This window comes from Bombyx mandarina, chromosome 26, assembly GCF_030267445.1.
Source record: "Bombyx mandarina strain Sakado chromosome 26, ASM3026744v2".
NCBI classification, from domain to species: Eukaryota; Metazoa; Arthropoda; class Insecta; order Lepidoptera; family Bombycidae; genus Bombyx; species Bombyx mandarina.
Window position 1 is genome coordinate 6324109 of NC_143232.1, and position 16664 is coordinate 6340772.

The 16664-nt window shown below is 39.6% G+C and overlaps 3 protein-coding genes and 1 long non-coding RNA gene across 4 annotated transcripts in view; 2 read left to right on the forward strand and 2 right to left on the reverse strand.

Annotated features, from left to right (window-relative positions):
* Positions 1-16664, reverse strand: part of LOC149499796 (uncharacterized) — a 588308-nt gene that overhangs the window by 12915 nt on the left and 558729 nt on the right. The window lies entirely within an intron of this gene.
* Positions 94-4741, forward strand: LOC114241551 (uncharacterized). The gene is made up of 3 exons (XM_028172410.2): positions 94-251; positions 3094-3485; positions 3964-4741. The coding sequence occupies exons 1-3, from the start codon at positions 122-124 to the stop codon at positions 4132-4134; spliced, it is 693 nt and encodes a 230-aa protein (XP_028028211.2). The 5' UTR covers positions 94-121; the 3' UTR covers positions 4135-4741.
* Positions 268-1952, forward strand: GatA (glutamyl-tRNA(Gln) amidotransferase subunit A, mitochondrial). The gene has a single exon (XM_028172409.2). The coding sequence runs from the start codon at positions 431-433 to the stop codon at positions 1937-1939; it is 1509 nt and encodes a 502-aa protein (XP_028028210.2). The 5' UTR covers positions 268-430; the 3' UTR covers positions 1940-1952.
* On the reverse strand, positions 4735-15573 carry LOC114241510 (cilia- and flagella-associated protein 206). The gene is made up of 12 exons (XM_028172357.2): positions 15282-15573; positions 14449-14690; positions 13452-13629; positions 12242-12416; positions 11430-11622; positions 10610-10780; positions 9770-9877; positions 9318-9460; positions 8144-8268; positions 7085-7194; positions 6084-6315; positions 4735-4904 (listed from the first exon to the last, which is right to left on the reverse strand). Exons 1-12 carry the CDS (start codon positions 15487-15489, stop codon positions 4786-4788), a joined length of 2004 nt encoding a protein of 667 aa, XP_028028158.2. The 5' UTR covers positions 15490-15573; the 3' UTR covers positions 4735-4785.

The window sequence follows — 16664 nt, forward strand, 5'->3', positions numbered from 1 at the left end:
TTACTTTTCAGACAATAGACGTGGCTTTAACTTAAGATGCAAACGAATTATGAATTATATTCCCTTTGCCTATACGATGGACAAGTTAATAAAAAAAAAATTGCGTCTTGTCAATTTTAAAATGTACCGTAACAGAAAAAACTGTGATGCATATCGTGAAAAAATGACGGTCACAGGAGAAACGTTTGAAAACGATGAACAAATAATAGATAATTTAACAAAACGCGAAATTGAGGAGTATATTGGAGAAGGTAAGTGTATAAATTCAAAATAAGGTACATAATATAATCCGACTGAGAAACGAAACCATTCTTTAAATTTAGCCGCGTTAATATCAGCTGTAATTCAGATCATATTTTTATTAACCTCAGTAATGCATTGTCTATGCTACTTGTTATGAATATGCGATATTAATTTATTAACAAAAATAATGAATAAATTGTCATCTTACACGATAAAAGAGATACACAGGGCGTATCGTGATAAAATACTAACGCCGACAAGTTTTGTTGATTTGTGTCTACAAAAGGCCATACAGAATATCGAATTGAATGCCTTTACCACTATAACTGACGACGAAGCAGAAAGTCACGCAATCGAAAGCGAAAAACGACTTTACGTCGACAGAAAACCGAAGACTCTGGACGGTATTACCATCGGAATAAAAGACAATTTCTGTACTAGTAATATACCGACGACATGCGGCTCAGAAATGCTAAAAAACTTCGTTCCTACATACAACGCTACGGTATACGCAAGATTGAGGAAAGCCGGCGCTTGTTTGGTAGGAAAATGTAATTTAGACGAATTTGCAATGGGCTCCGGTACCATCGATTCCATATTCGGTCCAACCCGGAACCCATGGCAGTACGAAAGAAATAACTGGAAAATAGCTGGTGGCAGCTCTGGTGGAAGCGCTGTTGCCGTGGCCACCGGATCATGCGTAGCCGCAATAGGCTCTGACACTGGTGGTTCAACTAGGAATCCAGCAGCTTTATGTGGTGTTGTTGGGTTAAAACCCTCATATGGCCTGGTGTCACGTTATGGCCTAATACCTTTAGTAAATTCAATGGATGTACCAGGAATACTGACAAGAGATATTGATGATTGTGTTGCCGTATTGAATTCAGTGGCAGGTCCTGATGACTTAGACTCGACGACTATTAAACGAGATTATAAACCAATAGAAATTCAAGATATTGATATGTCATCCGTAAAGATTGGTATACCAAAAGAATATCATTGTGAGGGGATGGATAGGGAAGTAATAGACACGTGGAGCTATGTTAGTGATATACTTGAAAAAGAAAACTGTATTGTAAAACAAGTCTCTTTGCCATATTCCTCAGATTCAATAGTAGTATATTCTATACTGAATCAGTGTGAAGTCGCAAGCAACATGGCCAGATATGATGGTATTGAATATGGTCTTAGAACTGATGAGACATATTCCACAGAAGAATTGTATGCGTCAACGAGGCTACGAGGATTCAGCGAAGTGGTAAGATCTAGGATTTTAACAGGGAACTATTTTCTACTGACGAGAAACTACAACAAATATTTTATTAAAGCTTTGAAACTGCGAAGGCTTATATCAGATGACTTCAATAAAGTTTTCAATGGTGAGGATAAAGTTGATCTTCTATTGACACCAACCACATTGTCTGATGCGCCGTCTTATGAAGATTTCTCATTGAAGAATAATCGTGATCAATGTGCTTTTCAAGATTTTTGCACACAACCAGCAAACATGGCCGGAATACCAGCAGTTTCAATACCGATCAGACTATCTAAAAATGGTCTTCCGTTATCCCTGCAGCTAATGGGGCCGATGTTTTCCGAAGAACTGATGTTAAATGTAGCGAAGAAGATTGAAAGTATTGTGAAATTTCCCAGTTTTGATAACACTACATTAGCTGATAAATTTGTTAAAATATAAAATATTAACAATTTAGTGTAATTTTTTTTTGTTACTACTGAAAACCTGGCATTCGTCACTGTGACCAAATCAAATAAAATAGATACATCAGTTGTAACTACACTCACACCACCAGTTCAGCATTGCCAGTACCGTGCCAGAGACCTTTAAGACCCAATAACAACTGTAGTGTTTTAATTTAATCAAATAAAACCACTTGAAAATTTATGTAACTTGAATAAATAAGTTTGAAATATCCTTTTTTTAGTATGCCAAAAAACACTTTTTAAAGAATGTGTCCTGAATGGCTTCCTTGTTATGACATATTGTAACAATACAGTTTAAAATATATAAATAATTGATATTAAATAATAAAAATATATTTTAAATGCTACAAAATCCTACTTCCCATTCTGTCATGTTCATCCACTATTTCCATAAATGATATGATAAAATAATTAGCTTTTTTTTTTTTTTTTATTGCCCTTGTAGGCAGACGAGCATACGGCCCACCTGATGGTGAGTGGTTACCGTTGCCCATGGACTTCAGCAATGCCAGGGGCAGAACCAAGCCGCTGCCTACCGCTTAATACTCTCCACAAGCCTCGTTTGAAGAAGGACATGTCATAGCGTTCGGGAAACACCGTGGAGGGGAGCTCATTCCATAGCCGGATGGTACGTGGCAAAAAAGATCTCTGGAAACGCACTGTGGATGACCGCAGTGGCTCCAGGTAGTATGGATGAACTCTACTCCGGTGGCGGGCGGTGCGATGGTAAAAACGAGATGCTGGTATCATCTCGAACAATTCCTCAGAGCACTCCCCATGGAACATACGGTACAAAATATAGCTTTCATGTACTTTAGGTTTTCTATAATGCTATGCACAGCCTATCTGATATTAAATGGCCACTGTTGCTCACAAACTTATCCAGGGCACATTTAATTTGCTGGTGCCTTCTGATCTTTACGAACTAAGTTTGAAGGAAAACAAATTGGTGGATGAGTATTGACGATACATCAAGGTTGGGCAGGGTTAGATCATACCAGATTTTGCGAGCATGTGGTAAAAATATGTCTACAAACTCTGTGTGATAAAAATATACAAGATAAATGTTATTATACATAAAAAAACATTTCTTCAAACTTTTCATTCTTTACTCCTAATAATTTCCAGCTAACCTTGCATCAGAAACCCTAGCGAAGCTCAACATACGCATTGACGCATTACCCCAAAAATACCAACAGCTACTCGACAAACTGGCAGCAAGCCAATCATCACTCGGTATAAACCAATTAGATCACGTCTCCATATCCTTAGAGCAAACGAAAGACATTACAGAAAATCTAGAAGATGACTATGAGATTCTGAAACTTAAACACAAAGATCTAGAATTACAGAGAGGGATCGAGAAGAACAAAAAGTTTATCGATGAACTGAGAAGGGAATTGGAAATGTCCAGGGAGTCATTGTCTAATCAAAACCCCGGGCCAGATAATGTCCAGGATTACATAAGACAGCTCAAGCAAAAGGTAGTTTCTTATGAAGAAAGCTGTACTAAGGCAAAGGTTTGTATGCATTATATTAACTAGACGATGACCGGTCTCAAATAGGTGGACGAGCTCACAGCCCACCTGGTGTTAAGTAGTTACTGGAGCCCATAGACATCTACGACGTAAATGCGCCACCCAACCTGAGATAAGTTCTAAGGTCTCGAGTATAGTTACAATGGCTGCCCCACCCTTCAAACCGAAACGCATTACTGCTTCACGGCAGAAATAGGCAGGGTGGTGGTACCTAGCCGTGCGGACTCACAAGAGGTCCTACCACCAGTAAGTCATGTGTTAAGGGGCTGTGACCACATTCACATTATGATATCTATGGGCTCACTTAACCGCTTAATACCAAGCTCGTTGATGTAAACAAACAAAAAAGATAGGGAAATCATTAACTTTTAATATTTTTTTTATTTTTATAATGGCAAAAATATTAATGTCACGAACTAGTAAGTAGTAGGGAGGTATTACAAATGTTATTATTTTTTAGGTTAAATACAATAAGCTGAGCATTCCCGATACTATACTTCCCAAGTCTTTATCAGTTTTGGTGAAGTCACACGAAGCCCTCCTCGAGGAGGCGAGGTCTCTCCGTCAACGCGCTGAAGACATAACCTTCGCGAGAGATGCCATACAGAACTTGCATAGACTGAGAAGATAATTAACCATTATATTGTGTACAATAGATAATTTGATATTATTCCAGTGGCGTAGCGTGGGTGTCAGCCGCCCGGAGTGGAAGACAATTTTGCCGCCCTTTTATTTAGGTATTTCACTTTGATGTATACTATACATTAATTCTAGATTTTTTTTAAATATACAACCATCAATAAAACCTTATTTGGATTGTCAAAGCATCACATACTTCCTTGCTATTATAAAATACGGGGAATCCCCCGAGTTAGTATAGACGGTGTTACTAGTTCAATCGGTTCAAATTTGTAATAGCGATAAAAATATGTAATGGTACAAATATTTTTATTATTTATTGTGAAATTGGGGCTGCAACACCTCCCCCTCCCCCACCACGCTACGCCACTGTATTATTCGAAGTTTCGAATCCGTGCTGAGCCTTTGTGTTCACGCGACTATCAGTCATAGATATTTAAATGTTTCTTCTGTTTCATTGAACTTCCCCTGCCACACCTGGAATCAGATTTGTTCTGAATCCAGTAAATCGTCTTATGATTCATTTGTCGCCCAGATTAAAAAAAAAACGAAACGTCGGAAATTGTCAAAAAGAAATAATAAACACGTTTTTTTTTAAATTGCTTTTCTTTATTCGTCCAAAGATAACATAAAACCCAATATACTATTCAACAAGGTCCGGCTTGTAAAATTGTACGTATTCGTCCGATAGAGAGCCGGTGCTAGTAGATTCGTCGCGATTATATCCCGCACATGGCCACGTGCACACTGAGGCTGTTTGTTCTAGAAATCATAGATAAAATAATGAAGTGCGAGAAAAGACTGAGTGAAAGAGACAGACAGATCTGGCTTACAGTAATGTGTGAGCGAGAACGAATCACCACTAATAAGTGCTAATAGTAGATAAACCGAGAACTATCGCCCGAAGTAGTAATTGAAGACATAAGTGGATGAAGGGGATATGATACTATTTGTTAATTTAGAGAAAACAGGTAACAAACTTTTGTTACCTGTACTTTTTCTTCGTACATAACTCCTTCATCACATGCAATTTCTAAAAATAGCCTTTAAACCTGGAGTGTTAAGGTCTAATATGGTTTATAGGCACATTACACCTCAATTCAATGTAAAATCTCAAAAATTGTACATATTCCCTTCATCCACTCATGTCTTCAATTATTATTACCTACTAAGCTCAACAACAAAACTGGTCGAGGTCGTACTCCCCATTATCAAATGTGGCAACATTATTATTGTCTATGACCGCCTCAAATCATGTATAAATCTTCATCATGTTTCACGGTACACATTATTTTACACGCGTATTTTATTTGAAGTGACATCACTGGAGATTCTCTTTTCGTTAATTTAACAGCAGATTACGTTTCTAAGTTACTATTTATATCAAATGCTACTTTAGATTTACAAAGTGTAGTAAAACGATTTCCTGAGTATTTATCGAGAGGCTGAACCTTAGAGCTCATCATTCGTTATGTTCAAGAAGGAAAGATCTTGCTTAATCTCTATTAAAAAAAAAAACCGTAGTTCGCGGGTCGCGAGATCAACGAACTCAATCACAGACTATTTATTCGTATTACGGTAGCAGGGGTTCGGCTGTATCAATTACACCTTTTCTTTTTAGCACACGTCAAGGAAAGGAAATAAAACCTGACGACGATGCTAACACTAACCCTAGCAAGAGCAGTGCCTCGCTCAATCTACCACCGGATCGGAAACGCGACCCGCTGAAAAGAGAAATTTCGGCGGCTCAGTGGCCCGTGTCTGTGGGCTAATTTACTCGCCGAGCCCTTCGTCGGGTTCGACGAGAACGGTGACCGGTGCTTGAGGTATATAAAAGCACCGTTAATCACCGTGGATCAGGAGGATCCGAAATGACGTCTTGTCGGAAATGCACACACGCCTCAGACGTGGCTTATTGCAGCTAAACTTGAAGAAACTCACCTTTTTTCTTTTCGACATTATGTTCCACGGCTAAGTTCATCGCGTGCTGTCCATCGCCGATTCGACCCCTCAAGCCCCAAACGAATACCTTATTCGGAATCGTATTAATTCCGGCACTCTTCATGGTCTGAAGCGATTTGTCGCGATTTTCAAATGTTTGACAATGTATCTCGGACCTCAGATGACTGTAGTCAGTTTGTGTCGAATGCGTACGACTGTTCACTATTGTTGCCTGATCGAATATTGAAACGATATTAAGAGTGTGCTTTTTTTTCTTCCTACCTAGCTGAGAGCCTTGAGAGGCTATTTCAGCGTAACCTTAACTAGTAGGTGAGCTCACGGTGCTCCAACCTGATAACGTTGCTAACACGAACCCTAGCAAGAGCAGTGCTTCGCAGAATCTACCACCGGATCAGAAACGCGACCCACTGAGAAGATCCGGTGAGAAACTCAGTGGACTGGGTCTGAGGGTTAAGAGTGTGCATAAATAAAAGTGCGGGCAATGGTCTTTACCATATGCGTCTACAGAGCAGAGACGTGGTGCATGAAAAGCCGCGACGGCAAAAAAAAATCGATGGATTTGAAATGTGGGTGTGGCGGAGGATGTTACGAATACCATGGACTGCCATGACAACTAACGAGTCCATTTTAATAAAGCTAAACATCAAAAAAAGGCTTTCTGCCATTTGCCAAGAACGTGTTATGAGCTTCTTCGGACACAGCAGGCGGTCTCCCAGACATGAATTAGAGAAGCTCATAATTTTGGGTCGCATAGAAGGCAAGCGAGCTTTGGGCACGAGCCAGATGGTCAGATCTGGTTAAGAAAGCGGTTGGTGGTAATCAATACTACGCGGTCCGTGTTACCCATGACCGAACACCGTGCAGGAAAGTAACATGTGGTCGCGATCCTCAGCAATAAGGGAACGATATAGAAGAGTGATACATAAATTCTGATTGACATTGACAATTTGATAATTTAATATTGAATGAATACTGTTTACCCATTTGCACGCTCGACGTTTCCACTCCCACAGGTCCCAGGAATAATTCCTCTCGATGTACTCTTCTATCGGATGTGTTACTGTTTGAATGTCCTTATCTGAGACCTTAGCTGTAAGTGATTTATGCAAACCAATTCATTTTTAACTTGTTTAAGTGAATATTAATTTAATTATTTTAGTTTGCGTTATCGTCTATTGATCAGAGTATGGTAATATCATTTCCACTATCACATACATACTTAAACTAGCATGGTTCATATCTAAAGGTTAAAACTGCCTAAAACTAAAACTAAAATTGTGTTAAGTGGGTACATATTAGCTTATTTTTTGAAGTGAAACTTTAGAATCGTTGTGATTTCAAACTCGATGAAACGAAAAAATAAGTCCATAGAGACACAAACACATAAATGTATAGGATTCAACCGGCGAGAGAATGAAATAGAACACATTATATGTGAAGTTAAAATATAAATTCACAGAGGGCGCTACCTCATACTATAAAAGATGATTTACAATTATTTACGAATGACAAAATTTTACATATATTTAGACATTTAGGATAATTGTATTTTAATTTTTGAAGGTTTCACTTCTACCACGTGTGAATTGCACACATGTTTTTTTTTATTGGCGTTATTGTTCGATAGTTTTTCTACGACCTTTGATACGTTTTTACCATGAAGGATATAACTAAGGAGGACCATCTCAGTGTATTAAAAAGTGTCTACTGAAATACAGCCAATTAAGGTGGCGCCATAGTAGCTAGTGGAAGGATTTTAAAATCAGCGTCATAAACTACCACACTTCTCTCTGTTTAAAACTGCTGTATTCATATCATTTCCATTTCCTACACTAGCGCTATTTCGGTGAGTCTTCCAACAACAACTTGTTTGTTTACAGGTGGACAATTTTCAACTTATGCCCTAAGCAAAATGGTGCTCCTTACCTCTAGCCTCCATAGTTTTTGCTCCGTTAAGTAAATGTGTTCAGTGCTGGCTGGAAATACTGTTATTTCATTTATTTAAAAAAAAACCACATTAATAATTAAAAAAAACATACTTTTAGGTTCGTGTTTCGTTATCAGATTATCAATGTCTTTAACGCTAAAAGCATCTTCCACAATATTGAGCAGGTTTATAACATGGGGATTGTTTCTCGCGTATTCCAAAACTTCATTCACGTACCTAAAAATAGTCTGAAATCGCACACTAGCCGAAAGTTATTAACAATGTCAATTGGATCACTTGTCACAGTGACCGAGTTATATCGCGATTAGCAGTTCTTCCTCGTTATCCAGTTGTAGCGCATCCATATCAATATGTTTTCTTGTAAACTTCTTGTACTCGAAATTGTAGAGTCAACTTTACTGGTGGTAGGACCTCTTATGAGTCCGCGCGGGTGGGTACCATCACCCTGCCTATTTCTGCCGTGAAGCAGTAATGCGTTTCGGTTTGAAGGGTGGGGCAGCCGTTGTAAATGTAACTATACTTGAGACCTTAGAACTTATATCTCAGGGTGGGTGGCGTATTTACGTTGTATGTCTATGGGCTCCAGTAACCACTTAACACCAGATGGGCTGTGAGCTCGTCCACTCATCCTATCAATAAAAAAAAGGCTTTTTTACTTTGTTGCCATACCTAATCTTTGGTAAGCTAAAGGGCTATTCCAACTACGGTTTGGTAGGCCCTAGCTAGAGCAGTGCTTTCCTAAATCTACCATCGGATCGGAATCGCGACCCACTGAGAAGATCCGGCGAATTGCTTAGATGGGTGGACGAGCTCACAGCCCACCTGGTGTTAAGTGGTTACTGGAGCCCATAGACATCCACAATGTAAATGCGCCACCCACCTTGAGATATAAGTTCTAAGGTCTCAAGTATAGTTACAGCGGCTGCCCCACCCTTCAAACCGAAACGCATTACTGCTTCACGGCAGAAATAGGCAGGGTGGTGGTACCCACCCGCGCGGACTCACAAGAGGTCCTACCACCAGTAGAACTCAGTGGGTTTGGTCTATAAGATAAGTCGCAGGTCGACTTTTGTTGCATTTGATAAGTTCGATGGGAACGGTGACCGGTGCTTGGAGTGCCTGAAAGAACTAAGACTAGATCTGGAGGATCAGATAAAATGCGCTCAGACTGAACAAATTGGAAATTTTAAAATGTTATTAACACCTGAAATGATTGTAGGTATATAGGCATCTAATGTATCCAAATTATAATAGCAAAGTCGTACCGTTGAGGGTCTTTGCTGAATTTGGCCGCCATTTTGACACTACAGAATCCATAACGTCGTCCCTGACACTTGATGAGACCGATCTTCATATTGCTCGGGATTAAAGCACCCACGCCGAGGCACACGGCACAGAAACCTAGGAACTTAAGTTATTTGGTACATTTAGTAACTGCTTGTATTTTTTCTGTAAGGCCTACGAGCCTTTTCCTTCCAACGGGAGCGTCTTCGCCAATAACAAGTAAGGTAAATAGTCATTGTAGTCAACGATAAGTCATTGTTTCGTAGATGGTGGTAAATACTCCTGCGTGCGCACAATATACCGCAACACTAATAGAAATCTAAATAAGAAAGTATCTCATTAACCTTTACAATACTAGGTACAAAGTAAAATTTGCTTAATTATGTAAGGGGTTTTGTTAAACTTTGGTTAAATGATTCATAAATTTTAATACCTGGACGTATCTATCGTTCGGTGTGGAAAAGCTATCGTACGCGACATAATTCTTCAAAGCACCGAGGGATAATCTGTCTTCCATACTGATGCGCCCACACATGCGTTCCTGTAGGCAACTTTATTTGTAATATTATGTTAAAGTTGATGGTTTAAAATAGTGAAGCAGTTTCGTCAAAACCACTAATATTACATCACTATGTCTATTATTCTTTTGTTTTATTCTGATTGACTTGGGTATTGCAATGGGTAAACTATCTCACAGTCTTGCCACGTACCATCCGGTTAAGCTTTGGAATGAGCTCCCCTCTACGGTGTTTCCCGAACGCTATGACAAATCCTTCTTCAAACAAGACTCGTTGAGAGTACTTAACGGTAGGCAGCAGCTTGGCTCTGCCCTTGGCATTGCTGAAGTCCATGGGCGACGGTAACCACTCACCATTGGGTGGGCCGTATGCTCGTATGCTTACAAGGGCAATAAAGAAAAGTTTACCTGGTGTCATGTGGTTTTCGGAGCCTATGCAATGTGTGTGCCGTCACTCATTTTGAGACTTGTCGAGATCTCAGTTATATTGTTTAACCGTCAACTGTCTTGGCCTAAAGGTTAAGACGCCCGGTTTGTACGTAGGGCGCGATGGCAATGTGCCAGTGTTCGAATCTGTACTGCGGAATTGAATTCTTTTCTCAAGTTCAGTGGCGGCGTTTGCGTTGTAGACGTCTATGGGCTGCGGTAACCACTTAACACCAATTGGGCCGTGAGCTCGTCCAACCACCTGAGCAATAAAAAAAATTGAGATGACGTGGACCGCGGCACCAATGACCTTTGGGCTTACGAACGTACCTGGTCAGAGAGTATCTGTTTGCCACTAAGCATGATATCCAATACGTTGTACGGTATCTTCGTTTGTTCCTGTATGCTAGTCAGAACGGACATGAGACGGTTCGCCGTCGACACCAGGTACATGGTGTTTTGCATGGCTCGCCAAGTCTGCCAGAGCTTGGCGAAGAGTGGCTGTGGTGGAACAAACGAATGAACATTGACTTTAGAGCAATTTTTTCTATGTATTATTTGTATTTGCACCATATTACAATAAGTAGGTACCGCGCGGGTAGGTACCACCACCCTGGTTATTTCTGCCGTGAAGCAGTAATGCGTTTGAAAGGTGGGGCAGCCGTTGTAGCTATACTGAGGTCTTAGAACTTATATCTCAACGTGGGCGGCGCATTTTCGTTGTAGATGTCTATGGGCTCCAGTAACCACTTAACACCAGGAGGGCTCTGAGCTCGTCCACCCACATAAACAATTAAAAAAAAATTGCAAGAAAAGTTGAAAAAATGTTGAAGGGCTTTCTCGCTTTTGTAGCTTTTTTATAAAAATACGTGAGATCGTATTGCTACCCACTCATTCATCACTGGGGGTAAAAGCTACTAAGTTTCTCGCTGAATCTTCTCAGTGGGCGTGATTTTTCAATCAGGTGGTATAGTCAACGAAGCGCTGCTTATCCTAAGCCAGACTCTTTCCAGCTAAGCCCTATGAGTTTAACAATAACAAAAAGGTGAAGCTAGAACAGTCCCCCCGAAGCTACTGACAGCTAAATGGGCAAAAAACTTGTTCCAAGTTATTAAATGAAATATATAATTAAAGGTAAGGAATAACGCACATAGACTGTCACAGTCGGGACGGCGGTTTTATATTTGACGGTATCGTGTAACTCTTCGAGAACTTTCTTCACTCGGTCAACATAATGCGCTCCTCTCTGTAACATCGTTTCCACGTCACACAGCAGCTTCCTAGTGAACACCTCGTACTGTCGATTGAACGCTAACAATTGGAATATTTCATTGTAATCATCACTGAAACACAATACAACAACGATCCATTAACGGTGTTTTCGGTGATCCGGTGGTAGATTCTGTGAAGCACTGCTCTTGCTAGGGTCAGTTTTAGCATCACTCCGGTTTGAGCCCCGTGAGCTCACCTACACACGTTAGGGTGAAGCTGAAGTGGTATTTCGAGGCTATCAGCATAGGTAGAAAAAAAAATACAACAATATTTTGTCAACCGTCTATCCGAAGTGGATACTGACCATAGTGATTGGTTGAAAGTGCCTTACATCTGTTGTGGCTGATCTACGAAGTTTAGAGCATTTTTATTGCTTCTTTTTTCCACTAAGCAATCGTGCATTTTGGCTTGAAGGATAGGACAACTATATTATACAAATATAATTGAGTCCTCAATCCTAGGATTAGGTCTCAAATAGGCGGTATTCATATTGTGGCGTTTACGAGATCCGGTAACTGATTAACATCACGTATGAGCCATGATCTATGAGCTAGTCCTTGTGTTAGCTCATAAAAACTGACACGCTTGTAGTAAACGATATCACGCCATTGTGTATATTTTCTAATTGAAAGAGAGGATATTCTTAGATTTTGTTCAAAGTTTGCGATAAATCTCATAACGTATACTAACTTCGACAGTCCGCTGTTTCTTCTAACATCGATCAATACGTTCCCAGTTTCATCTTGGATCACGACAGTGTCTTCGATGGCCGTGGTGAGCGTGTTGACTCTTTGCATGACAGTTATCAAGGAATTCGACAAGGCCGTCAGGCAAGCCTTACCCGCATCCACCAAGTCAAAAGGCACTAGAAAGAAATAGTACGCGATGCACTTCCGTTAACTTAGAATTGTCTTGGCGTATATTTGGCGAAGTAATCGTGGCTTACACCATAAGACGCCAAGTGCACTCGTACCAAGCGATGAGAATATGCCTGGGTTAAAATCCCGGAGGCAGATAAAAAAGATAAAAAACTGTGCTTGATAGTAGCCATATTAGCCATAGTAGCCATGATGCGCAAGGTTAAGTGTCATCACCCTGCATATTTTTACCCCAACTTATACATCATGGGCAAGGATTTTGGGTGTGGATTCTCGTATCAGGCAAACATGAATATGAATAAGTATATTTGCTCTTTTGTTTAGAATAGTTTAGATTAGGTTAGGTTAGGTGTTTAATTTCTATATTTTCCCTTAATATATAAGTATATTGTTTCTGGGTCCCGTGGTACACAGAGAATCCTACCTTGGGGCCAGATAATTGTGTGTAATTTGTCACAGAATATTTAGTTCTTTATTCACATTATAATATCGACGAGCTTTAGGTATTAGCCACTAAGACCATTTAGGTCGCGAGATACTTTATTAATCGGGAGCAAAAAAAAACACTAATTAACACAGCTTATATAGTCCTTGATCCTTTTCAATGATTGTGTAGGGTCTTAAAACAGTTTGAACTTTGTGCATGCATTCTACTTCTTCTACATTCACCTCAAGGAAATCTTCTCGCGCGCTCAATGATAGTCAACCATAGAGCCAATGATGTCTCCCATTTTTTTTTATTGCTTAGGTGGGTGGAGGAGCTCACAGCCCACCTGGTGTTAAGTGGTTACTGGAGCCCATAGACATCTACAACGTAAATGCGCCACACACCTTGAGATATAGTTCTAAGGTCTCAGTATAGTCACAACGGCTGCCCCACCCTTCAAACCGAAACGCATTACTGCTTCACGGCAGAAATAGGCAGAGTAGTGGTACCTATCCGCGCGGACTCACAAGAGGTCCTACCACCAGTAATCACATCTCTTCCGAAAGAATTCAATTGAAAGACAATTTCTACTTACGATCAGGTATCCCTTCTCCACCTTTCTTGCAGTCTCTATTGAAGATCCTAACTCCCGACACGATCTCCATCAGCTCGTTCAGTTGGGTCAGTTTTTCGTTCCTCGGCAAAGCAATGAACATCTTCAAGTCGTTCCAAGAGAAAACGCTCTCTAAGGCTGCCATCCCTTCCTTTAACGTCTGTAAAATAAGGTAAGTTATGTGCAGAAAAGGTTATGGGTCGTCGGAACTAAGGCGCTTTCGACTAGTCCCACTGGCCAGGCTATAGGCGGCGGTAGTTATTGATGGTATGTCTCTCTTTTACTAATTTTATCATCGAATGTGGACAGAAGCATGTTGATGCTTCTGCCCATCTCAAGACATAAAATTTAAGCCTCAAATTAGAACGTATGATTACTGATTAGTTCCTCTGAGAATCGATAACAATCCCACGCTGTTTATAATACGCTTTTATTAGCTTCATACGTATGTTAGTACGTATGTAACGGAATCTTTGACTGTAATTTTGACCCCCTTCAAAATGTCGGATTAACTCGAAATTTAGCGTACTTAATATTTTAACAGTTAGACCCTTTATTTATTTTCGACAGTCAAAACAACAAATTCATTTAAGCACCTTGTTTTTTTCATTTAGCAAATTGGAAACTGTTGCATTTGCCTGAATTTAAATACAATAATGAATAATTTATGATACACAATGCTACTTAAACTAAAAAATGCAAATAAATAATAGTTTAAAAAAAAAACCTAAAAAACACACTTTTGTAGAAAATCCAACTGAAAAAGAAAGAAAATAAACTTATTGTAAAAAAGCGTGTTTTTTTGTTTTTTTTTTTTAAATATTATTTTTTATAACTTCTCTTAAACCTTTTCCAGTAAATGCTGATTTGCCATTTTCAAAGACTTTGAAAATTAGACAGGCGTTTCGTTATGCAATTTTAGGTCAAATGTAACTACAACTGCCTAATAGGAGAATAACAGTACGAAAAAAAAACCAACGATTATAACTCCTGGGTTACCCAGACCACTAGCGAGTATGATAAATATGGATATTTTCCTGAACAACTTCTTCGTTTGGGCTTCATCATCAGGATTCGGTTCTTCGTCGAGGATTTCGTTAACTAAAGGCCGGAGACAGTTGTCGATGGAGTCCAAGTGTTTGTCGATGAGATTTTGTAGCTTGTCGTAATTAGTTTGAATTGTAAATTGCATCTTTAATGTTTTGATCGACGTGCTGTCACCTAAGGGTGAGAATTACTACTATTTTTTATTTGTTTTTATTACTTAGATGGGTGGACGAGCTTACGGCCCTCCTGGTGTTAAGTGGTTACCGGAGCTCATCATCATCATCATCATCATCATCAGCCTTTATCTGCCCACTGCTGGACATAGGTAGACATTTATAATTATAACGAAAATGCCGCCACCCACCTTGAGACATAAGATCTAAGGTCTCACTTTTAACAGTACAACGGCTGCCCCACTAATCAAACCGAAACGCATTACCTACCCGTTCGAACTCACAAGACGTCCTACCACCAAATTAGTTTTCAAGAAGTCTTAGGGCAGATTATCAGTTCACAAGCAACGGTATCCGCTTACTAATTACTTGTCGACCTGGTTTGGTGTGCGTGATATTCGCCGCTAAACGTGCTTTAACGGATCGGAAACTCGACCCATTGAGAAGATCCGGCGAGAAATTCAGTGGGCTGTGTCTATGGGAGAGCTCTATTGTTCACTTCTTTCGCTACGGTAAGATATGTTACTCTAGGGATCGGCCAAACTCTAAAAAAGGTCCTTAGCTAAAATACAATATTTGTTGGAATACTCACGTATCAGCAGATCGACACAATCACCGACGAAGAACTGTAAATTGTTTCTGTTTATAGTTTTCGTGAACAATTTCCCGTATTTCGGATTTAACAGCAATAAATCGATTAAGTATATGACGAAATCGGGATCCACGGCCACATTTTGCGCTTGGCATTCTCTGGCCACTTCGTTGGCTATGTTTTTCACCACATTTTCATTGCAAGCCATTGTTATTATACAAATAGAAATTCTTATTTTTTTCAATCACAGGTAAAATTTCAATGACTTTTGGTAGATGTTTTGTCAATATTCAAAATGGCGCGTGTCGTCTTGGTCACGGTCATAGAAAATACACTAGTCGTACACTATACATAGTTACGGCCAAAGAGTACATTTTACTATGTCTTATTACTAGTTGTAGGATGTTTCATAAGTCCGCACGGGTAGGTACCACCGCCCTGCCTATATCTGCCGTGAAGCAGTAATTAATGCATTTCGTTTTGAAGGGTGAGGCAGCCGTTGTACTATAAAAACTGAGACGTTTGAAATCTTGTCGCAAGGTAGGTGGCGGCTTTACGTTGTAGATGTCTATGGACTCCGGTAACCATTTAACACTTAGAAGCTGGTAGGCCGTGAGTTCATTCATTCATCTTAGTAATTAAATAAATGACCATCAATTCTACATTTTGGATCACAAACTGGGAATTTTTCATTGTGAAGTCGTCAAAAATTTTTTTTTATTGTCGACAACATTAACACTGATTCTGATGACAATAACATCGGCTACCCCAGGTTACAGTCTATAGCGGTGTTTCCCAACGTGGGACCCACGCGTCACAAGGGCGCAATTTGATAATGAAGGGGGGCAATTGCACTAAATTAATATAGAAAATCTGTATTAAAATGATTTTGAACTTGAATTTCAGTTTTTGATTATGTTCTGAAATATTACCTATTGTGTTTTGATAACAATTTCATAGTGATTTCTTCCTAAAACTAATCATTTATCATTTATGTTTCTAAAGTGAACAAATCAATTTTTTTATATCAAAAATTATGTAGGGGGGCATAAAAATTTTAGAAACGGTACAGTGGGGCATGGCACTAAGGGGAGATTGGGAAAGCTGGTCAATAGTGTAAATGCTACCCGCCACCTCGAGACTGAAAGGTAAAATTTGAGTTGCACTGTGCGTAGTGCAAGTTTTTGGGTTCGAAACTAGAGATTGTGAGAAGGTTGAAGTCCCAGTGTCATATCAGCACTTAAAATCAGAAACAACGTACACTTCGCGACAAAAAATATAAAATATATTGCGTTTTTTTATTGCTTAGGTAGGTGGACGAGCTTACAGCCCACCTGGTGTTAAGTGGTTACTGGAGCCTATACATATCTACAACGTAAATGC

What these genes read in the sequence shown, in the direction of transcription:
- LOC114241551 (XM_028172410.2), top strand. Translation starts at nt 122, where the DNA reads ATGTACCGTAACAGAAAAAACTGTGATGCATATCGTGAAAAAATGACG. An exon ending in TGAGGAGTATATTGGAGAAG is followed by an intron (nt 252 to 3,093) that starts GTAAGTGTATAA and finishes AATAATTTCCAG; the next exon opens with CTAACCTTGCATCAGAAACC. An exon ending in AAAGCTGTACTAAGGCAAAG is followed by an intron (nt 3,486 to 3,963) that starts GTTTGTATGCAT and finishes ATTATTTTTTAG; the next exon opens with GTTAAATACAATAAGCTGAG.
- GatA (XM_028172409.2), top strand. Translation starts at nt 431, where the DNA reads ATGAATAAATTGTCATCTTACACGATAAAAGAGATACACAGGGCGTAT.
- LOC114241510 (XM_028172357.2), bottom strand. Translation starts at nt 15,489, where the DNA reads ATGGCTTGCAATGAAAATGTGGTGAAAAACATAGCCAACGAAGTGGCC. An exon ending in TCCCGACTGTGACAGTCTAT is followed by an intron (nt 10,781 to 11,429) that starts GTGCGTTATTCC and finishes GTTCCACCACAG; the next exon opens with CCACTCTTCGCCAAGCTCTG. An exon ending in AACGAAACACGAACCTAAAA is followed by an intron (nt 7,195 to 8,143) that starts GTATGTTTTTTT and finishes AATCACTTACAG; the next exon opens with CTAAGGTCTCAGATAAGGAC.